At 28.3% G+C, this 25,922-nt stretch overlaps 2 protein-coding genes across 2 annotated transcripts in view; both read left to right on the top strand.

Moving 5' to 3' along the window:
* LOC136079384 (uncharacterized) overlaps window positions 1–5,796 on the top strand; it is a 7,339-nt gene extending 1,543 nt beyond the window's left edge. Inside the window, exons 2-4 of the mRNA XM_065795119.1 lie at window positions 3,548–4,185; window positions 5,293–5,545; window positions 5,587–5,796. Coding sequence (XP_065651191.1) covers window positions 3,548–4,185; window positions 5,293–5,545; window positions 5,587–5,796 — 1,101 coding nt within the window. The remainder of the gene's footprint in view (window positions 1–3,547; window positions 4,186–5,292; window positions 5,546–5,586) is intronic.
* A 9,370-nt stretch (window positions 5,797–15,166) lies between these two features.
* LOC101239131 (dynactin subunit 4) overlaps window positions 15,167–25,922 on the top strand; it is a 45,511-nt gene continuing 34,755 nt past the window's right edge. Inside the window, exon 1 of the mRNA XM_065796244.1 lies at window positions 15,167–15,349. Coding sequence (XP_065652316.1) covers window positions 15,194–15,349 — 156 coding nt within the window. The 5' untranslated portion in view covers window positions 15,167–15,193. The remainder of the gene's footprint in view (window positions 15,350–25,922) is intronic.

Below are 25,922 nucleotides of genomic sequence, written 5' to 3'. Positions count from 1 at the left end.
CCGTTTAGTCAAAGTAAAGGGTTACACAAAAATTGCTGATGGTTTATGACCATCTTGTTTTTTTGTTTTGTTTTGTTTTTTTGTTTTGTTTTGTTTTTTTGTTTTGTTTTGTTTTTTTGTTTTGTTTTGTTTTTTTGTTTTGTTTTGTTTTTTTAAAACGAAAGTTTTTAAGTCAAAGTCTCGCTAAAATATAATAATATAAATAAAATAATCTCTAGAATATAATCTTACGAAGCCTTTAAAATATTTCGACTACAATTACAAATTACATTATAGTGTATTATTATAAAAACTTTGTTAAAGTTACAATATTTCATTTCAGTAAAATTTAATAAAATGAATATTGATTAATATTGCATTCATTTAGTTTGAGTTGATTTCAAAATTTTCGGTGGCTATTTGATTATAATTGTAATAACACCGGAACAAAAAACTTTGAGATAAACACCGATACAACAACAGCAACAATAACAATAACAAAAAGCTCAAGTGTTAAAATAGTTTTTACGTTTCTTTAAGAAATCTTGAAAAAAAAAATTATTCTTAAAAATTAGTTTAAAAATTGTAATTTATTTTCCACGATTTATTCAATGTTACGTAGCCACAAACTGCTCCTATAGCGCTATTTGTTCTTATTCCATTAGCATTATTTTTCGTTTAAGAGCTTCCACTAACTTAACCTAGTGGGCAACGAACCTAAAAAAGATGTCTTTTGAACGTTCAAAAGACCTTCAAAACGTTCAAAAGACGTCTTTTTTACGTCTTGTGCCCACTGGAATGTAAAGTGCGTGCAAGAAATGCATACTCCTCCATATTGTTCCGCCAAACAAAGTTTTTTTTACCGATGTTTAACCGATCGGCATCAGATGCCGATAACATAGAGGTGATAATAACTAAAATCAACTTTTTTATGTCCATTTTGTGAAACCAAAAGACGGTTTGATGTTTATAAACTTTGAACAATGTATTTTTTTTTCTTTTTAAATAACGAAAGTATATAATTTCAAACTACAGATTATCAATCATGTCAATCTTTTTAGAGAATACGCTATTAAAAATCTGTTTTTTTCTCAATTGAAAAAAAAAAAGAAAGAGTTGTAATTTTACAACATTTGCGTTAACTTTGACATTATCAAACAAAGTGTTGTTTTATTATTGACATTGTCAAAAAATGACGCAAAATATGCTGCGTTGATGTGCCTAACACATATGAAATATATTTAGTTATTTGAACTTAGTTTCTCAATATGCCTAAAATCTTATAATTTTATTTTAATTTAAAAACTATGTTCATACAGATATTTAACGACAATTTGTTTTATTACATATACCTAATATGAACTTTGCAATTTCATAAATCCGAGAGATGAATAATCTTCAAGCACGATACTTTAAGGCATGTATTTTTACTTAAAAAAACGGAAAATTTTTTAAGAAAATGTAAGAGCAACAATATTAATGAAACAGTTTACTGTATTTACTGTATTACTCCCCGATGGGAAATCGGCTAGCAAATAGCTAGCTATAATCGTAACAATAGAGACAGCGATTTGGCCACGATGATCGCTAGTTTTTTTAAGTTAGAGAAAAGCTATTGATATTTGTAACGATAAAGACAGCGATTTGGCTGGCTAGAGAACAGCTAGCTTAATAAGCTAAAGACCCACTGGCTATTGTAGCTAGCGTCGTATCGTAATAAAATCACTGTCTAAAAAATTTTGATATGTTGCTATCAACCAGCTATAGATTTGTTGAAACTTTGTAGTTAGCTAGCGACACTTTGCTACAAAGTCGCAATGTTTAAAGTTCAATTATTCTCATAATTATAATAAACTCAACACTAAAAATCAAATTTTTAAAGATGTTAAAGACATTAGTAAAATATGAATAAAATAAGAAAAAAAAATCGCTTGAAAATTGCTATAAAGCTAGCTTGTCGCTAGCTCATTTCCCACCAGGTCTATTTACTTTAACGTATTAAACTACCGGAACATATCACTGGAACAATCCACCGGAAAATAATACTTAAAGACATTTTTGCAATATCTTATTAGAATAAAATTAATGGTTCAGTTCTACTGGGAAAAAAATCACTTCAACACATATTACTTGAAAAAAGTACTAAAAAATAATAGTGGAGCAAACTACGTCAATATATTATGATAAAAAAATTAATGAAAAAACTTAAACAAGAGAAAACTTTTATCATTACTTGAAAGTAAAAAAGTAAATTAAAACACGTCTCAATAAACTTTGTTTTAAATATAATATATAACTATCTTAAAGTTGAAATTAGCTGTTGAGGCGCAGTGGTTAGAGCACCTATTTTAAAGTCGATAGGTCCGAGGTTTATTGTAAATTATACCATTGTTGCGTCATCAGAAAGGATAAAGGCGTGATCAAGGTGCCAAAAACAAATTGGTCTGTAATTTGTGACCCAATTTACATATTTAGACTTAAAGACTGGTAACGCTTAGACAACTTAAAGTTTAAAAAGAAAAAATATTCAATTTCTAAATTTAGACTAAAAATTTTGAATTACTTTTTAGTAATCAAAATGATAAATCCAGAAAGATAATTGAACTTGCTAAAACTTGGATTGAAAAGCTTTTTTCTCAATTTCTTTTAAGATAATATTGTCACAAGTTTACTGAATTTAGTTAGGTCAGATGAGTTACCGTGCTCTTTATGTTAGGCAATAAACAAACTGAAAACTAGAAGCTTTGGTTAACTAGATTTTCTTGTGGTATCTTTGGCAATGACCTCAAAAGAGCAAAAATGTTTGGAAATGCTGTCCATAATTCAACTATATGCATACCACGGAACTCATTTATTTTAGAACTGGTCCCAGCAACAAACTTTTATCTTTTGCTTGCTGAAAATGAAAAATTTTCTTAAAGAATAAAACGATGTAAGGCCACATATAGAAAAAAAAAAATTCGACAAGAATCATATCAGTTTGTTAAAAACAAATACAATAGTTAAAACGACAGTTTAATTGATCTTTTTCAGCGCTTGACTAAAAACTACTCAGAACTAAAAACCAGACTTTTGTGATCATTTGGAATGAGATTGACTAAGATTTAGCTGAGAAATATAAAGACTTCAAAAAATTTAAATGTGCTTCGATGTATTTAGAAGTGCCTCGATGTAGTGTAACATCAAAGATTTATACTATATTTAATCGTGCCAAGTAACTTATTGATTCTTAAAAGCACAACTTTTTTTAATTAGTATTGGAAACAACGTAGTAAAGCAAGGAGAAATTCAACCAGAATATGAAAAACACCTTGAAGCTTGTGTTGTTGATTTCAGCAAAAAAACATTTGCGAAATTACTTTCAAAAAAATAAATACTTTTCTTGTTATTTTTGAAAACAACGATTCAAAATAAGTTTTGCTTCGTAATTTTCTCACAAACAGTAAACATGCGGAGTTATTTTGTAATTTGTAACGTGCAGATTGGTTTGTAATTTGTTAAGCATTATGTTTTGGTCTTAGTATTGTATTTAAATATTTTGTCTTCATATAATGTATGTAATTTTTAGATAGTTATAGATAAATTTAACGTAAACCTTAATGTAAATAAAGCATTTGGTATTGACAAAGTTCATCCTCGTGTTCTCAAAGAATGTTCAAAATCTTTTTCTCACTCGTTATCACTGATCTATAAAATGCCATATTATAGTGGTGTTATACCAAATGAATGGTTGATTGCCAACATAACTCCACTGTTCAAAAAAGGAAACAAATTAGATCCTTTCATCTATCGACCAATATCATTAACATCAATAGTTTGCAATATTATGGAGAAAATTATTCGCAATGTTATGATGAACCATTTGTCTTTTAATAAATTATTAGCAAGTGAACAGCATGGATTTATTAATAGCAAAAATTGTTGTTCAAGTTTGTTAGAGACTTTTGATTTTATTACCAGAGAAATTGAAGCTGGTAATAAGCTGGTAATTGAAGCTGGTAATAATATCGATATAATATTTTTGGACTTTGAAAAAGCTTTTGATTCGGTTTCTTTATCTAAATTATGTTGCATGCTTTCTGGTTATGGTTTTCACTCTTATATTATTCAATGGTGTAAAACATTCCTCAGTAATAGAAGACAAAGAGTTGTACTGGGTGAGTTTATTTCATGTTGGGAGGAAAATTACAAGTGGAGTACCTCAGGGTTTAGTTCTTGGCCGGCTGCTATTTGTAATTTATATAAATGACTTAAATATAAATATACTAAATAAATTAGAATTATTTGAAGATGATACTAAATCATGTCATCAATGACCAATGAAAGTAACAGCAATGCTTTTCAGAAGACTTGTTAGATTGGTCAAATAAGTGGTTGATTAAGTTCAATGGAGAAAAGTGCAAAGTTATGCATAATGGTAAATAATCGAATCCTCAATTTAATTACAAACTAGAAGATCGTGTTTTAAAAAAGATAGAAATTTAAAGAGATTTAGGTGTTATAATAACAAATGACTTTAAATGGGAAAATCATGTTATCAGTGTTGCAAATAAAGCTAATCGAACACTAGGTTTTATAAAACATGCATTTAAATGTCTTGATGTTGCAATATTAAATTTGTTATATAAGTCAATTATAATTGTTTTACAAGTACAATTTAATACAAGTTAATACAATTAAATTTGTTATACAAGTCATAAAAAAACAACATTCCATTACCACGATGGCTATAAACCAGAAAATAGCGCCAATATGGCTATAATAAACAAATTAAAAATTATATGGCGACTATTTGAACAGTAGTGTTTACTAAATGTTTTTTGTTATTAAACGAAATTTTTGTATAAATAGAGTTTTGTTGTTGTTGTTTTTGAGATACAAAAATATACAAAAACACTTTGTATAGTTTTGTATCTCAAAAATAACAACAACAGCTCTTTTGTATTTTTGTATGCGGAAATTATGGAACATGTAAATGAATTGTAAATTGGATACAGAAATGTTCCGTTTGCAAAAATGATCATAAAGTATGAGAGTGTTCAACGTTTCAAAATCAAAATATTAAAGAAAGAGACAACAAAGAAAAATAACCTCTGCTTCAGATGTTTGAATTCCAAACGTTTGTCAAAAGAATGCAGGAACACAAGAAATTGTGGGATTGACGGCTGTACAAATACTCATAATCGTTTGCTGCACTAGAAAAGACATTCAAATGTAACAATTTCTGAAGACTTCAAGAAAAAGACACGATAATAGAAAATTCTCACACGGCGAATATCCAATTTCATTCAAAACACGTCATGAATCTTTTAGAACGGTGCCAGTTTTTCTTCGTAATGGAAATAAAAAATTTGTGGTTAACTCATTGCTTGAAGATGGAAGTATCAAGACATATTTGAATTCTGATGTATCGGCTGATTTGTCACTGCAAGGTAAAACTAAAAAGGTAACAGCAAACATAATAAATGGAAAAATTGATTCTTTTGAAATGATGCCGGTGGAATTCCAGTTGGAATTGTTGAATGGAGAAACAAAAATTACAGTGCAAGCTTTTACAGTTAATAATGTAACTGGAAACTTAAAAGCAGTTATTTGCGAAAATTTAAGGAAGTAAAAGGAGAATTTAATGAACCAGTGGCTCGACTTACGCCGCTTGGATGGACATGTATTGGCGGTACTGGTGGATCTCTTCAAACCCATTTTATGAAAATAACATCTGGTACAAAGGAAATAGAAGATACAAACAACACCATTAAAAAATTATGGGAAGTTGAAGGCGACGAAGAGATTCATTTAAAAAAAAAAAGAAGCACATAAGACTCTACCGCCCTTAATATAGTAACTAATTCGGTAAAAAAACAGAACAAAAGATATGAGCTAAAATTACCAAGGAAAGATAATAGACAGCTAAACAATAATTGTACAATGGCGTTAAATAGACACTAATGAAAAACAAAAGTCTAGGAGAAGAGTACAATAATATTATTAAGCAGTATCAAGAGAAGGGATACTTGGAGAAAATCAATTTTCAATTCTTCGTGCTGATAAATCAACTACAAAAGTCAGAATTGTTTTGGATGGATCTGCAAAAAAAATGGTAAATCAATTAATGATGTTATTTATCAAGGTCCAAAACATCAACAAGACCTTGTGACAGTTTTGCTAAGATTTCGTAAATACCCAGTGGCTTTAGCATGTGATGTAGTAGAAATGCATTTAAAAATTGGAATACATAAAGAAAACCAAAGGTACCAACAAATTTTATGGAAAAGCCTCGATCCAACTGCCGAATCTGAGGCGTTTCAGTTTAATTGACTAGTATTTGGAATCACAGCGCCTTTCATGGCTCAATTTGTAACGCTAGAACACGCAAGAAAGTATGCACGAAAATTTCCTTTGGCTTCTGAAGCTGTTCTTGAAGCAACTTACACGGACAACACAGTGACTTCTCTAGTTGATGAAAAAGTAAGATTTCAATTATACAAGGAACTCACGCTACTATGGGGTTCAGCAGGAATGTTTGTACAATAGTTTCAAACTCGGACAAAATTCTTAAGATAACACCAGAAAATGATCGTGCAGAACATATAAATTTAGATTCTGGAGAATTTCCTGCAATAAAAACACTTGGAGTTTGTCTGGAAAGCAAAACCTGATTTATTTAGTTTTCATTCAGTTGCAACCTAAGAAAATACGGTATATATAAAACGAATTTTGCTTAATAAAATGGTAACGTTATTCAATTCATTGGATTTTTTAGCACCATATATTATTCGAATCAAAATAATTATGCAAGAATCGTGGATTAATGGAATTGAGTGGGATGATGAAACTCCGGATAGGACTGCAAATAATGTTGATCAATGGTTTCAAGAACTAAACGATCACCCAAAAATAAATATTCCCAAATGTTTACAATAACTTCAACAGTTACATATAGGTCAATCCACTTTTATACGGATGCGTCTTGTAAAGCTTACGGTGCTGTTGCTTATCAACAATGTTTATATGACACAGGAGAACTGAACTGTGCGATCACAATGTCAAAAGCCTGAGTAAGTTCATTGCAATCTATTAGTATACCAAGACTTAAGTTACTTGGAGCTGTCCTCGGTTTAGGACTTGCAGAGAAGATTGTCAAAGATTGAAGCCGGAAACTAAGGACGTAACTATATGGTGTGGTAGTCTTAATGTTTTATGGTGGGTAAATAATCAAAGTCGAAAGTTGAAACCATTTGTTGCCAACTGCGTTGGTTTCATTTAATTAAAAGACAGAACTAAAACTGGAGATACATTTTTAGTTCTGTCTTTTAATTGAATACAAAAAACTGGATGGTGTCACTCAAACAGAACTCTGATCAAAGGAGTGACACCAGTTTTTAAATGTAATATGATTATTATAAGGATACACACATAAAACATACATAAACAAAGTAAACATTTAAAAATCATACTTTGATGATAATTATAAAAAATAAACAAACAAGAAGTTAATTATAATAGTTGTAGTAATCATAATTAAAAAAAATAAGAGTATATTTTAAATATTTATTGAAAATCATGTCAATAAGTTAGAATAAAATTGTTCTCAGAATTTTTTTAAATTGATTTTGTTTTAAATTAAGAAAAGTCGAATCAAATGTACAATCAGAGACACCATCAATGCGCAACATGGCACTGTTAGTATTCTGATATTTTACAGCTGTTGATAGAATTGGTATCTCTAAGGGCTACGACAGAGTTCGGTAAACCTGACTACCAGTTGGCCTCAAAACCATAAAACTGAGTTTTAGAGCTGTACCCTTATTAAGAGATAATAAAATGAGTTATCTTGTTATGAAAACAGAGACACAAGCAAAACCCATGCAATGAGTTAAGAAGATCCAGCAATACATCTACGCTAGCCTAATAAATAAAGAAGGGGTGCGAAGCTGGTCAACAGATAGAACCTGTTCACCCTTTACATGTGTGAGCATGAGTTTTATTGTGTTATAACCTAAGTCTTGATCCCGGTTTTGTAAAAACTTCTTGCAGTAAAAAGTCTTGGTCTTGGTCTTGTGTTAATTTTTTAATGTCTTGGTCTTAGTCTTGGTCTTGAAGCATTCAGTCTTGGTTTTGGTCTTAGTCTTAAGCCCAAATTTCTTGGTCTTAGTCTTGGTCTTGGTCTTTACTGTCTTAACTACATCTCTGGCTATATGCAACACTCTTGGTTTAAACTCCAGTGCATCATAGAATGTAAAAAAATTAAATTAACGCAATCTAACGAAGAGCTGCAAGTCGATGTTATGTCAATAATAAAAATTCCATTTATGAAATTTAAAAGAACAAAGAGAAGCATGTATATATATATATATATATATATATATATATATATATATATATATATATATATATATATATATATATATATATATTTATATATACAATTATTCATCTGTAAATAATGAAATGTATATAAATATACAGGGCCGTCCCGAGGGGAAGGGGGGCGTAGAGTATGTCTAGTCCACCTACGAATTTTATAAGTCGGCAAATTGGACACTGGAATCGGCAAAATGGGATCTATCGCTGACAGTCGGCAAATTTCAGTCAACAAGGACCAGCTTCATATTGAAAGCAAACTATTACTAATAGTGTCTAGTATAACAAACAATGCATTTGATAATTTTTATAAACCAATTTTTGGAAATCCAGAAGATGGAAATATTTGAAAAGTTTTCGAAAATTTTCGGAAATTTTTGAAAATCTGGAAATACGGAAGAGCCAAAGTTTACAATTTATAAAAGTTTTCCAGTTTTTAAAAAGCTACTAGTATTTGTGGTATAAACATTTAAATAATACAATGTAGGCTATGTACTTACATAAATCTTTATTTGTTTTCATTTGTGAGGTATTTTCAAAGCACAACGCAGTTTTAAAAAAGTAGAAATATATTTAGTGTCATTAAAACACTGAAAGTTGAGTGAGTCTGTAAGACTTCAAACGCTGCCTGATTTTTCTTTTGTTAAGTAACTAAATTTATTGAAAAAAATAATGTTGTTGACGTCAACATTTTTGACCCCCTCCCCCTTGTCAAAAATTTTCAAAAAAATTTTAAAAACTGACCAGTCAATTCAGTTCTCACACTCAACACCGGTACTGCTTCGTAGTACGACATTATTATTTAGTTATAAACCACTAACAGCAGCTATTTTTCAGCAACTGTTATTTGCACTTTCCGAATTTTATCTTTTACATAACTAGAATGATCTCCTTACTAACACGTTTTATTCTTATAGGTGAAATTTCAATCTCAAAAAAGGCTAGTATTAATAGTGTCACTTGAACATAATATATTATCTATGCCATCAATATTTTCGTTTTTTTCACTTGAGTTTGTGGTTGAATAAGCTTTGTGGCAATTTGGACACAATTTTTGACCTGGACAAATGAATTTGTTTGTTAACTTTAAAAGACAGTCTGCAGTCTTTAGGTCAATACATCTCAAACTTTTGACTAAGAAAAAATTTGCCTTACCAAAAGGATTTAAAAAATAGCGCTGCAAATGCGTGTATTTAACCAACAGCAGTGATTTGTGGTGGAAACAAGTTAAAGTAGTATTTTTGATTAAATTATAAGTTTACCTGACAATCAAACTCTGTTCCTCGATCAAAAATTCTGAGCAAAAGTCAATAAAACATTTTATTCATAAATGAGTACTTAAATGACATAAACTTCTGTCAAATTTTCCAATACAATAAGTACTTAAGTTTTGTTCAACAGACTTGTCAGGATGTAGATATATCTAAGTTAGCTCTTGTTTTATTTTTAATTCTAACTTTCGTCTTCCAATAATTCTAATCGATGTTAGTGATAAACTTATGTAAATTAATTTTTTGAATTTAATTTAGAGAGGTTCGTCCGTTGAATAAAAATATATTTACTAAAATTAGCTCTACTCAGCAAGTTAATTTACGGACCCTAATATCACTTTTAAAGTATCAAAGACTTTGTAGACCTAACTTAGCTCATAAAAACTAGATAGTTTTAGTTCATAAGAAAAATCTCTCCAACATGATTTTTATTATTTCTAGAAGTGTAAAATAAGGTCTTTCAAATGATGCAATTAAAAAAACAAAAAAATTTGCCCACATTAAGTTTTAGGGGTTCAAATACATGTTATTTTTGGGTATTTTACTTTTGTCACCACATTGGTTTCGTAATAACTCAACATAGGGAATTTTTTAAAAGTTGATTTTTTATTCATATATTCATTATATTAGTACGTAGAACTTTTAGAAAAAATAACAATACTGAAAAACCTTTAGTTCGAGAGACATGACCCTACAAAAAAACAATAAAAGTTTTTGCATGTTTTACTACATGCTGACAAAATTTTATCAAAATCTGAGCTAGTCGAGTAAGGATGATTTCGGAAATTGGACCGTTTGGCGTGGAATGACCCTTATAATATTGTTATTATTTATGTAACTTTTAAAATTGTTTGTTTTTGTTAAATTCAACTTAAATTAAATAAGTTGGAACTAGCAATTAATTTAAAAAAAGCAATTATAAAAATTATTTAAACAATAATAAAAGGTTAATTATATACAAATATAAAACTTTTTTTTTTTTTATCAGTTGTAAATATAAACAATAACAACTGTTATAAATTAAAGTCAATTTTTTTCAGTATATTTTTAACCATATATTTTTAGCCCGTATTTTCTATTTATTAAAAAGTTTAAAGTACCGAAAAGTAGGCATTTAGCCCGAGTGAAGAATTACGCAAGTGTTGCTAATGGTTAAGACCAATAAATTTAAAAAAAGAGAAAAAAAAGTTTTTGAATCCATTTACAAACCAAGCATCTTTTTTATTAGAGTTTTTTTAAAGTTACAATCGTTTCGAACATACCGAAACAAAATACAGAAATAAATTTCTTTTTTAAAATTTAAAATTTAACTTTAGTTTTTGTGATCAACCTTTTAAATTAAGATTAAAGCAAAAAACAGTATTTTTAAAATATATTTTTAAAATATATTTCTTTTTCATCAAAGATTCAACTTTTGTTTCCGTGATCAACCTGAAACTAAAGTTGAATTTTTGATAATTTTTTTTTAATTCTGTGTTTTGTTTCGGTAAATTCTATATTTTGCTGCGAGACAAGAATAAGTTATTCTACTTATTATTAATTTATTTATATTTATTTATTCATTCACTCATTTATTCTGTAGACTACGTTTAAATTATATAATTGTGGTTAGTGATTTTATTCTAAGGTTTATAATAAAAATTCGTCACCATTATTACATAATTTAAATATTGTCTCAAGAATAAATTTATAATATAAATAAAATAAGTTATTCTTATGGTTAATGTGTAAAGTTCAACCCATCTGATCCGTCGGTGCCGTCTGAAAACTTAAAAAAATAAACCGTCTGAAATTAATGATACCCGATAAAAAAAAGTGTTTTTTTTAGACAAATATAAATTAAATAATGATAAATAATCGTATAATTATCAGACTTTTATGAAATTATTTACATTTATTATATATATATATAAATATATATATATATATATATATATATATATACATATATATATATATATATATATATATATATATATATATATATATATATATATATATATATATATATATATATATATGTATGTATATATATATATATGTATATATATATAAGTATATGTGTACAGATTTGCAATTATATATATAATATATATATATATATTTATATATATATGTGTATATATATATATATATATATATATATATATATATATATATATATATATATATATATATATATATATATATATATATACATATATATATATGAAAAATTTGTTAGTGAATTTTACAAAGAGAGTGCTCAATGTTCTTAAAGAACAGAGCAATAATAAATTAGTAAAAAACACTTATCTAACTTATATATATATATATATATATATATATATATATATATATATATATATATATATATATATATATATATATATATATATATATATATATATATATATATATATATATATATATATATATATATATATTAAATATATCATATATTAAATATATCATATATTAAATATATCATATATTAAATATAAATATATAAGCATGTGTATAAAGTTTCCAATTGTTCACATATTAAATTGTTACATATCATTGGCTTGTTACATATCATTTAGCTTGTTACGTATCATTAGCTATTTTTTTCATATATGTATATATAAATATATATTACATATATTGTATATTTATTAGTTAATTTAATAATTAAATATATAGTTACTACATAATGTAATATCTACTATTATAATAGCTTTATATCTAATTTATGTACATGCATTTATAATACATTATATTATTAGTATGTAAATATAATATAATGTATTATAATAGTTGTATTATAATAAATGTATTATAACATGTTCTGGAGAACACTTTTTTAGGACTATGATGGAAATCTTGTCTGGTAAGCATTGGAAAATGGATATAGATGTTAAACAATGGGTTAATTTGTTTAACTGTCCGGAAGAGTATGGACATTATATTCAAGAGTCAAATTAGAGTAAGATTTCTTTGCAAACAACTCTGCTTTATTCTAAGGAGAAGTAAAAAGGTCAGATCCATGAATTAGAAAATAAATGTTAGACTTAAGTTAATGACATTGTTGAAGACTAATCAAAAGTCTCTAGAGCATAACATCTAATGTAAGATACAAGACTTAGTAAACTGAGAATAACAGAGCTTAACATCAGATAGGACATTTTTACATCGGTTTCTTGGAATAATATAAGGACATTTGGACTTAAAATTGAAGAGAAGTAATAAAAGCTTCCAAATTTTTATTCCAAAAGAAATAAAAGCTTCCAAAATACACTTTATGCATACATATTATGCATATAAACATATATGGTCGCTATTTATTTAGATGCTGGCATACAATATCTTTTCTTATTTATATAAACTTTAGTATTTGCAGCTCCAGTCTCAAATCCGGCCTCAGCTATATTTTATCAGACCCAGCCCTGGCCCCAGTCAAATATCTTGGTAATTTGAACCTTCAGGACATACACTCAACCCTAACCCCAAAACCAGACCTGTTTTAGTACCGCTAAGACAGTATGGTTGTTAAATAAAAAAAATTTTAATTTTTTTTTTTAAAATTAAAATAGTAAAAAAAAATTTTGGTTTCAAGTGCAGTAGTATTTGACTAATTTTCTGTTTATTTTAGCATCTTGATTTTTTCTTCAGCGCAATGTAATGAATTAAAAAGTAATTATGCTGCATGACTTGTTTAATGTTTAAAACCGTCTTTTGGTTTCTAACCAAACATAAGATTTAAAAAAATGAATGTTATAAATCTCAATTTGAATACTTGTTATGAAATTGAAAGACAATGGAATTTATAAAAAATTTGTTGTTTCAATAAATAGAATGATTTTAAAATATCCATTTAAAATAAAATTGATTAAAGTCAAGTCAAGCAATCTCAAGAATATCTCCCCATATCATACACACACAGGTTGCCAAAAAAAAAGATATCCCCAAATAAACTCTGGGTTTGTCACTGATACATTAACTATCTTATAGCTTGCTGCTGCAAGAAAGTCTGCTGCATCAACTAATAGTTTGGCCTGGTGCAGCAATCTTGTCTTTTATTAATCTTTGATTTTTCCTTTTTCTAAAAAAGACTATATGTATGCTATAAGTTAAGCAAAATAAGTAAGCAATTGCTGATCTACATACACTATAGTATATATAGTATATGTAGTATATATAGTATATGTAGTATATATAGTATATGTAGTATATATAGTATATGTAGTATATATAGTATATGTAGTATATATAGTATATGTAGTATATATAGTATATGTAGTATATATAGCATATGTAGTATATATGCGGTAGTGGTGTAGTGGTAAGAGCGCTCGCTTTGTAAGCGAGAGGTTCGGAGTTCGACTCCCACCATGTCCCTGGAAGTACCGCGCTCAACTTAGTTTCTCCGCGCAGCGGCCTTGCTAGGCAAGGTTCGTGTTTCGGAGTTAAAGAGTTGAGAGAGGGTTGCGCCACGAATAACATCTAAAAAAAAACACAAAAAAACACAAAAAAAAATATGAGTAGCCTCCTCGACTGTAGTGGCCCCCCTTGGGCCTTAATGAGGTGAATAATCCAAAAAAAAAAATAAAAAATATATATAGTATATGTAGTATATATAGTATATGTAGTATATATAGTATATATATATATATATACATATATATATATATATATATATATATATATATATATATATAAATATACATATAAATATCAGGGCCTATTCTGGGAAAAAAATTTGGGCGGCAGTACCCCTCTGTCCCAGAGAAATTTAGTGGGAAATTGGCATTATTTTGCAAAAAAAAACAATATTTGCCGTAAAAAGCATAAAAAAAAAGGTCCTCAAATTTTAATTTGGGCGGTGCACAAAGTCGATGCTGTCAAAAACGGTCTAGAACAGCCTCTGTATATATATATATTTATATATATATATATATATATATATATATATATATATATATATATATATATATATATAGTGTTTAATTTTTGAGTTAACTCTTATTATAAACTATCTACTCCAGCTTGAACCAATTTAGTACCAAAAAATTGCTGGTATTAAATTGACTTTTTTTATTAAATTCCCTATAATTTGTAAAACAATAACAATAAATATTCCCAATATTACAAATATGAGATAAAAAAATATATTCATGGCTAACACAATAATATATCAGGGGTTATTCTAGAAAAATTATTTTGGCAGTGGTATCTGCATAAAAAAAAAAGTCCTCAATTTTTGAATTTGGGTGGCGTCCAAATGTTGCCAAATGAACCCAAATTCATTCAATACTGTTGAAAAGGATCTTCAATAGACCCTGTATATATATATATATATATATATATATATATTCATAAATATATATATATATATATATATATATATATATATATATATATATATATATATATATATATATATAATATTTATGTTATTTAGTTGCTTTCTGTATTATAGATTAAATAATCAAAAAGTCTTCTTTTTTTTTTAATCAAAAATCTTTTATATATTGAATATTGAATGGATTTGATTAAATGATATTCTTTGTTAATGAGAGTTTCCCTATTGACACCATGTTCAATATATTTTTAGACCTAAAATGAAATTGTTTTCTAATCCTATTGCACTCTCTGTTATTGGAACTGACTCTCATATTCTATACAGATGTCACTGTGAAGAGTATAAGCCTATAACTATGCTGTATTTTTGTCGGCACTGTACAAAACTAAGGTGTACCAAATGTGTTACACACGAGGTAAGCAAATTTGTTCACTCATTCTACTTAATATGTGTAATCTGCTTTTTGAAGGTTTCAGTATTTTATTTTCAGTATTTGTGCATTAATAATTTTCACAAATTTAATAAGAAAAAAATGCTTTAACATTTTTTGCTTTAAATATTTTATATTCCATAAGTCATTGAACAAATAATGCCATACAAGCAGTTAATGGCTTCTGCAAACTAAAAATTTTTATTTGAGTTAACTTTTTTTATTCATTCAAAAGAATTTTTTAAATTGTTGGTTATATACAACTATTTTTTAACATTAGATTATTGGTCATCATTTAAATCAATATTGCTTGACTTAGAATCAACATATGTTCCAAAGCAATTGATCAGCACCAATCCAAAGTATAAAAAACTCTTATGGATGACTAATAAAGTAGCCAAAGCAATCAAAAGAAAAAGGAAATATATTCTAGACACAAACAAATTACATCCTGCAGTGGTTAGTGTGAATAAAAAATGTAAATGCCTTATTAGGAAAGCAAAAATTGACTTTGAATATATGCTGGCGTGAAATATCAAACATGATTCTAAATCATTTTTTGTTTATGCTAGAAGTAAAACAAAGTTAGCAGTTGAAGCTGGAGTGCTGTTAAAAAGAGATGATATTAAAATTGATTCAGTTACTGGAATAACTGAAGAATTTAATAAGTACTTTACATCTATTTTCACTAATGAGAATATTGACATAATACCAGAATCTGAAGGCATCCTTAATAGGCCTAATATTGGTAGGATGAGTGACTGCATCTTTACCAAGAATGATGTGAGGACAAAATTGTCTAAACTTAAAATAAATAAATCGGCTGGAGCTGATGATAGGGTTAAGGCTACTTTACAATATTCAAAATGAAATTTGTGTTCCACTTTAATTGCTGTTTTGTAAATCACTTGATGATGGTTTGGTGCCAGATGATTGGAAAAGTGCTAATGTTATTCCATTATTTAAAAGCAGTAGTAGTTCATACGTAGAAAATTACAGATCTGTTAGTCTTACCAATCAAATTTGTAAGCTATTTGAATTACTAATATGGGATGCTTTTGTCAATTACCTTGTAATGAGTCAAGCAAAAGTAGACTTGCAACACGGATTCATGAAAGGAAAATATGTTGATCAATTTATTATTGTTTTTGGAAAAAATAACAAGATTTGTTGACAATGAAGATTGTGTAGATGTGATATATTTAGATTTCGCAAAAGCCTTTGATAAGGTTCCTCATTAAAGGTTGCTAAATTGTATAATCATGGAATTGAAGGCAAAATTTTTCAATGGATAACTTCTTGGTTAATTAACAGGGTTCAACAAGTAGTTTTTAATGGAAAAAGTTCTTCTTTTAGGAGAGTACTTAGTGACATACCACAAGGGTCAGTATTAGGTCCAATCCTATTTTTGATATATATTAATGATCTAGATACAGGTGTGACAAACCTTATATTAAAATTTGCTGACGATACCAAAATATTCTCTTAAGTTAATACCAGAAGTGATGGTTTGCAACTCTGAGAAGATCTACAAAAGCTTGTCAATTGGTCTATTTAATAACAAATGCAATTTAACATTATGAAATGCAAAGTTATGCCCGTTGGTAAAAAGAACATTGATTATGAATACAGTATAAACAGGGTTATTTTAGAAGAAATTGAGACTAAAAAAGACCTTGGGGTTGTGATATCATATGATTTGAAAGCATCTATATAAGTTATACTATCTATGTTAGTTCGTCCACACATAGAATATTGTACATCTGTTTGGTCACCTTTTTATGTCAAAGACAAAGAACTAATTGAAAAAAAACAACATCGTTTTAGTAAAATGATAATAGAAGTGGAACATCTATTGTATGCAGACATAATACTTTAACTAGGTTTATGGACACTTGAGGAACAAAGGAACAGATCAGATTTAATAGAAGTGAAAACAAAAGAACAAGAGTTCACCCACCTACACTGGTTAGCATAGATTCACAACAGACAATAGTTCTTATCGGAACATATAGTCAACCTCTGGAACTCATTTGATAATGATGTTGTATCAGTCACTTCCCTAAATTGTTTCAAATCAAAACTTAATGTTACGCACAACAAGGATGGGCTTCTTTACGAACTAATGTCAACATAGCTCAATTGGTCATAACTGTATTGCTTTAGCAGTATTGGTATAGCCATACCTGGTAAATAACAAGGTAAATAAATGTTTTTCACTACAGAGCAATTCCATGTAAAACATCCAGGCATGCAACTTAAAGTCTCAGATTTTGCTGATTTTTACACCACTCAAATGTTATAATAAGTTATGAACATTTCCAAAATTTTATCATTTAATTCCAAACAGTTTCAAAGATATGACTATTCAAACTTTGTCTTGAACCAACATAAACCCGTCATTTAAAAAAATGATTTTAGTCTTTATTTCTGTTCTGTGTGCAATAGAAAGCTGAAAATGTGTACGCTTACATATTTTGAGGCAAGGAAACCAATAAAACAACTTAAAATACTTAAAAATAAACATAACACCTGTAACTTTTACTTAGCCTTTGCCCCAGTAAAATTGCAATTTTAATAGTGCAAGTTTAATTACAAACATGCCGATGTTGCTTGATTTTTTTTTATTTAAATGTTGTCCTGAATAGTTTAGTTAGAGTTGTTACAAAGAATTGAAAAGTGGCCTTTTTTTAAACAGAAAAAAAAACATGATTAATATTCCTAAAATTTGGTACTTATAAAACAGGATTTATGAAAAATCAAAAGAATGAAAGATAGTACACTTAAGTGCTTAACACAGTTGATGTTGATGTTTAATAATTTGCGGAAAATTTTCCTACTCACCCTGAGCTTATTAAGACCCCTCCCCTCATTAATTTACGACATTACATGTCATATCAACCAAAAAAAAAATTTTCAACACCATGCCATCTCAGATTTTGATGATTTTTGGAATACAAGCTTATATTATTGAAAAAAAACTTCACTCCAAATTTTAGTGTCTGACTCCTAACTGTTTCAGAGATATCGATACTCAGTCCCAATCTCTTTTTTGGTTATTATTTTTAGCGCAATTTATTTTTTAAGCTATTTATGTATCACAGTTAGCTTTAACTTATGAAATACTTGCTCATTAATGTTGAAAATTTGAACCAAAGTATTTTTTAAGAAGAAGAAAAGAAAAGAAAGAAGCAACCCTAAACCCCCTCCCCTCACCTCACCTTAAAGAGTGAGAGTGGATCCAGACCAAATACAGACCACTGATTACCTATAATAAAATAGAATTTAAAAAAATAATGGTTTTATTTTGAATTTAATTTAGATATTAAGTATCCAAATATCTTAATTAATTTAGAGACCTTTATTTGAATCATAATGAAGGTCTCTAAAAAGTTACTGCTTCCTTTATTTGTGCCCCTATCTACTATAAAGACCAGATCAAGAAGAGGACAACCAACCATATCTTTGTTTTTATTAAGAAATGGCTTGTAATTAGTTGCACCCTTCACATAGGCCAGTTGGCAGATTAGAGAGGCACTGGTTTCTAGTAACACATTTAACCGTTGATGATTGAAAAATAGGGTTATTTAAAAATGCCAGCATTTTTGGTGTGGATTTGACAAGTTTATAATAATTTCATTTTCAGATATTTGGGTCTAATGGTCTTATATGCTGTTAATCATAGATCAAAACAAAGTGTTAGAAAAATTTACAAGCATCTCAAAATGGCTGAAAATTGGACTTTTTAGGCGAATGGACATTTTTCTTTTAGATATATTTAAGTTCTAAACTGCAACAAGCTGCCTATATTTTGCCCATTTATTGCAGACAGTAGTAGCTAATCAGAAAACTTATCTGTAAAGACTTGTGGATGAGTAGAATAATGCTACAGTTAGTTTCATTTTGGCATATTTTAGCGTTTTTAGGATTTTTTCCAAAGTTGAGGAGGTCATAATTTTTTTTAAATTTAACACAAGTTAATAAAAACCACTTTTTTAAAGAGAGAACTATCCAGAAAATAGTTCTAGAAAAAATGAGACACTTGTTGAAAGTGAGAAAAAAGTTATACAGCTCTAAAGTAGTCTGTTTTAACCATTTGTAAATTGAGGGGGGCCACTGTGTCATGTTTCTAAGGCTATAATTTCTGAACCGTTTTACTTGGAAGTCTGAAATTTCAAATTTAACCTATCTACATAATGCACATAACAATATGTAAAAATCAGGAAAACCAGACGTGGTGACCCACAGGTGATTGGTTGAAAATATAATAATTTGACCCTTATATAATTACAATAAAGTTTAAAAAAGCTTCATGGTTAAGTAATATTACCTTTTCTTCTTTTTCCATTATTTGAATAAAATGGATCACAGCAAGTTATGTGGATTGTGGATTAATGTTTTTAGTAAACATTTTCATGGAAGCAAACCATTGCATTTTCATCACTTTTAATGTTAGAACAACTAACTATCAAATGTTTTTCTACATCATTGAGACTTAAAGTTTCCTTGATATCATTGGATTTCACTTCATTTTTGATATTTTGATTTTCACATCATTTTTTATATCATTGGATGTTTGTTTGTGTCAATTTTCTTAATTTATTAATCCAATTGAACATCTTTCTTTATTATCAATATTTTCATATTAATTTTTAGTTTTGTAAGAAATAATTTTAAAATAATTATTTGAAGATTCGTAAATAGAAAATCCTTCATTAAACATGAAGGTTGTATAAGATGAAGATCTTCAATGTGAATTGCAACTAAGTTTATATATTAGAACAGTACCTGAGATTCTAAAATAAAAAAAAGGTAAAAAAAATATGTATATAATTTTTCTTTTCATTATTAAATAACAATTTTTCCTTATTTTTTTTATAAAACTTTCAATGCAAATAAATCAGATTCAAAAATAAAAACCCCTGCAGTTTTTTTGTAATAAAGAATTTGTTAAATATACAACCATAGGAAAAATTTTCAGAATCATATCTTTAAGGCATCTCAAGATATACTTCTTTTTGTACGGGGCATCAAAAAACATATAAAAAATATAACACCATTTTAAAATTAAATTTCCATAGAGAAGCTTTAATTTTTTAGTGTTTTAAGTATCATTTATGAGTTCTTCTAATATTAAAAATAGTTTGATAGTAGCAAGTATTTCCTAAGTTAAAGCTAATTGTTTTATGCAATTTGCTTAAAAAATAAATGGTGCTGAAAAAAATAACCAAAAAAGGGACTGAGTATCAATGTCTCTAAAACCGTTAGGAGTCAGACACTAAAATTTGAAGTGAAGTTTTTTTTTATAGATATAAGCTTGTGTTTCAAAAATCATCAAAATCTGAGATGGTATGGTGCCGAGCATAAATTGAATTGAGCTGGAATGACCCTTAACGCATTTCAAAGTAACTCAACTCAGCAAATATAATTTGTATTGTTAGAGGTTAAATTGCGCCACTAGCGTCTTTTTAAGTACCACATTGTAATTAAGGTTATTTTATTAACGTGTTAAAAATCATTCAGACAGTTTTTTTTTCTCACTATAACAAAAGTTACAAACAAAATGTAAGTTCCTATTTGAAAAATCATTTTTTGTCATTTTTTTCAAATAAGAACTAAATTTTATTTTCAAATAAGAACTAAATTTAAAAAAAAAATATTTTTTTCATAAAATGTAACATAATGTTTGTTTATTTGCTTATAATTTTACAGTTGGTTTTTGGTTAATTTGTTAACTGTTAATAAATTATTTCTTATCTATTTTATGAACATTTTTTAATAATGTTTTTAAAAACTTTTTAATCAATAAAGAGTTATATTAGTTAATGATAACATATTCGTGATCATAAAATATGTTCATAAATTAAACAAACGTCTTTAAAACTTTACGCTATATATGCTATATATAGTTTGAATAATATTATCTTCAATAAGGCTGATGTGAAGTTTAATTATCCTATAGGTAAACATATCAAATTTCTACCATGTTAAGTACTTAATCTGTTAAAGCAATAATACCTCCAAGGTACAACATACATACCTCTAATGTACCTTGGTTGTATTGTAAGCTATTTATAAAATTAAAAAAAAAGGGATGAAAAAATATGACCGGATGTTTAATAAAAATTGTAGAGTAACTCATATCATCAAGTTAAAGAAATTATATTGTTACAGAACATATTGTTTGGCACCTAAATTTTCTCTTTGTGGTAGAAAACAGACCTTAATGATTCTTTGTCTTTAAAAGTGACAAATTCAGGTACACTTTATGTAAAAACCATTATGTTTAATTGAGGAAAATAATTTAATTGTTTTTTTAAAAACCTCAAAAATAAACTTTATAGACTGGAATGTTTTTTATTTTTTACTATTTATATTCATCCACTGACAAATAGGTGCAACATGCAAGGAGTACTGCTACATGTACTGGTAAATATGTAAAACATGCCAGGAGTGTTGCAACATAATATGCCAGGAGTGTTGCAACAGTAGTAGAAAGAAAAAGTAAAAAGAGTTTTACGATTTATAATACACAAAATAAATGACACACTAACTTGATCTGTCTAAAACTATTAATTCATTCTTCTTCATCATTAGAATCCCCCTATTATCGTACCTCTTACAACTACCTTAAAAAGCTGACTGGACTCTTTCCATGATTTTTTTCGTGATAGCCCTTGGGTAGAAATCTTTTGTCTTCCTGCTGACAAATGAGCTTCAAATGTAACTTCTTGGATTCATGCATGCAATGTTTTATTCCCTCTTGATGATTCTAAGTCAAGTCTAACATTTCTCTGTGGTTTTCCTCTCATTGTGCTGCTGCGATTTCCAAGTGCAAAACAATTCTCCAGAAAACAGGTCTGTTTACTAGTGCTAGAAACCATAATAAAAAGGATTTGTCTAATGCCTAAGCCCCCTATTCTTAGAAAAAGATCTTGTATTTCATCCTAAAAATTAGGCTCATAAGACTTGAGAATCTTTAACAGTATTTATAACAAGGGCAAATCTGTTTTTCCTTCTCTCTTGCATTGTTCATATTTTATTACTTCACCTGAAGACAATGGTGATTTGTTTGCTAAGAACTTTTCATCAATCTCATCACTCCTGACAGCATTAGCCAAGAGTATATTTTTACTGCGTTTTTGTGACATTAAGAATATTAAATATTAATTTTCAAAATATTAGGAATTTTTATCGATATTAGACAATTATTAATTCCAAAAAAAAAAAAAAGGTCATTGAATTTTAGGAATTTTAAACCCATTGGGCATTCTGCTTTATAGCCTATGGGCTAGCTAACACCCTATTCCTCTAATCACATCTTACCTGATATAGCCGACAAACAGGTTGATTCATTGCTTGACATTCTTATCACTCCAAATACTGTATCTAAAGGGATTTTCTGCTTAGACTCTACTACAGCTTGTGGTCTTGACAACATACCTGTCATAGTCTCGCAGAAGTGTTCTCCGGAGTTGTTGTCTATATTTTCAAAAAAGTTTAGCAAGTGCTTATTAGAGTCTTGTTATCCAGCCTGTTGGAAAGCGGCATTTGTTATCCCTATTTACAAAAATTCTGGAGAGTGATTTGACTCGTCTAACTACTACCCCATTAACACAAGGTTTTTGTGTCTTTAATTAAAAAGCACTTAATCTCTCATCTTGAATCTAGTAACTTACTTTCTGATCATCAATATGGATTTAGATTTTTTCGCTCTACTACTTTTAACATACATTACGTAGAACATTTTAACATGCATTAGATAGATGTGGAGAGGTTAGGGCTGTTGCTCTCAACATTTCTAAAGTCTTTGATAAGGTTTGGTCTTCTCCATAAGCTCTCATCTTGCAGTGTATCAGCTAACATCTTTAAGATTATTGAATCCTTCCTTACCAATTATACTATAAAGTTTGTCATTCTCATCTTCATTTTCTGTAACTTCAGGAGTTCCTCAAGGTTTTATCCCTGTCCCTATACTTTTTTGAATTTACATTAAGGTGGCTCACCCCTATTAAAAATCAAAAAAAAAAAAATTTTTTTTTTTTTTAAATTATGCTATTTTAAACATTAAAGTATAAAATCCATAATCAATTTTTACTATTATGTGCTTTAAAAGTAACAAAAAATACAATTATTAGGATCAACGCACTTTCCTACTCCTTAGCAACGCCTTAGCAACGGTGTAAACAACTATTTTATTAATTAATTCTACTAGCAATTTTGAAGATTTCTACTAGCAATTTTGAAGTATTTCTCAGTGTTAGATCTATTATGCTTATGTTAAATCTATTATGCTTTTCTAATGTTCTACAAAATATATCATTTTAAAAAAATGTGCTCTGTTTTATTATTCTAATGTATTTTAACTGAAAACTTTATCTCTGAATTTAACTGAAAATTATCTATCTTAATATGGCAAACAAAAGAAATAAAGTTAGAAATTTAAAGAGAAAATATCAAGGAAATAGATATTCAAGGAAAGCAAAGGAAGTAATTGAATGTAGCAGGAAATCAGAAACAACAAGCGCATCAAAGCTTAAGAAAAACTTTAGTGCTGAAACAACTTGTGATTCTGAAGTCGACAATTTTTTCTTTATATGTAACTTTAGAATTATTAAAAATATATTGGAACAGTATTCAATATGCAGTGTAATAGCAAGCTAACTTTTTTGCATAATAAATCTGTACGTATGGGATTTTCTATTGGAATTACTATACAATGTTCAAACTGTGACTTTGAAAGTACATTTTATTCATCTCCGTATATAAATCAAAGTTCAAAACCTGGTTCAAACCCATATGAAATAAATTTACGTGCTGTTATGGCATTTCGTGAAATTGGACGTGGTAACGAAGCTATGTCTACTTTTACTGCTATAATGAATATGCCTCCACCTCTTTCGAATCACAGTTATGACCTTACAAACAATAAATTACATAAAGTTTATAAGGAAATTAGTTCTCAGAGTATGAAAGCTGCTGTATCAGAACTAAGAGAAATAATAAATGCAAATGCTTCTGATGATGAAATTATTGACTGTGGCATATCAATAGACGGAACATGGCAACGTCGTGGATACTCTTCCCTAAATGGTGTTGTTGCTGGTCTTTCACATGAAAATAAAAAGGTGATTGATGTTTTTTCTTTATCTAAGTTTTGCATGCAGTGTGAAGTGCATAAAAGAATAAACAATCCTATTGATTTTGAATGTTGGAAAGCTACACACAATTGCCAGGTTAATCATTTTGGCACAGCAGGGTCAATGGAAGCTGCTGGAGCTCGAGAAATATTTCATTCGTCAATACAAAAATATAATTTAAGGTATACTAAGTACCTTGGAGATGGTGACTCAAGTTCTTTTACTAATGTTGTTAAAAGTAAACCATATGGTGATTGTATTATCGAAAAGCTGGAATGTATTGGCCATTATCAGAAAAGAGTAGGCTCTCGTTTGCGTCAAAAAATTAAAGATTTTAAAGGCAGGTTGTTAAGCGACGGTTTAAAAATATCTGGAAAAGGAAGATTAACCAATAAATCTATTAACACAATGCAGAACTTTGTTGGAATGGCTATAAGACAAAATAAAAATAACCTACTGTGTATGAGAAATTCTGTAATAGCTGTACTTTACCATTGTACAAATTTTCCTTATGAAGTTACTCGTCATCAATTTTGTTTAAAAGGGAAAAACAGCTGGTGCAAATGGCAATCAGATAAAGTTACAGGTAAAACAAGCTATAAACAAAAAATTAACTTACCAGTGGCAGTTATGGAGGAAATTAAACCTATTTTTCAAGAATTGTCAAACCCTGAAATGCTAAGAAAGTGTTTACATGGAATGACACAAAACTGCAATGAGTCATTTAATGGTTTCATATGGCAGCGATGCCCTAAAGCTACTTTTACTGCAAGAAAAATTCTTGAAATAGCTGTTTATTCTTCTATTTTAAATTATAATGACGGATTTACTTCCTTAAGGTATGTTTTTAAAATGCTTGGTTTTCCTGGAGGTATTTATTTCGAAAAAGGAGCTTTTAAAAAAGATAAAAAGCGACTATCAAGTATGTCAAGAAAATCAACTGATATTAATAAAAAACGAAGAAAACATTTAAGATCGATAAAAAAAGGCTATTTAGACATTGAGAAGGAGAATGATGATGGAAACTTTTATACTAGTGGCAGTTTTTAGTAACTTTTCACAAAAAAACTTTTCGTTTTTATGTTGTTTTATTTTTAAATGTGTTTTTGAGGACTTTCTTATTTTAATATGTTTTTCTTACGAAAACGGTAATATTTTCAGTTTGGTTAAAGCTTTTATCTTCAAATTTTCACAGTATGTGTATTAACTTATTTATGAGGGCTGGAACTAGAATTGTAACATTTTAAGTATAAATGAGTTAGTTTCAATGTAGTTTGTCAGACTGACACAGGCAATTAATCGATTTCTGCACATTTATTGCTGCCATTTTAGTTTTTTTTAACATTTGAAAAAAATTTTAGTTCCAGCCCTAAAGCAACTATTTAGCTACAATTTAGCAAAATATGGTGTAATAAGTG

This window comes from Hydra vulgaris, chromosome 04 (assembly GCF_038396675.1).
Source record: "Hydra vulgaris chromosome 04, alternate assembly HydraT2T_AEP".
Lineage (NCBI taxonomy): Eukaryota > Metazoa > Cnidaria > Hydrozoa > Anthoathecata > Hydridae > Hydra > Hydra vulgaris.
This window is presented reverse-complemented; position numbering and strand designations above follow the sequence as displayed.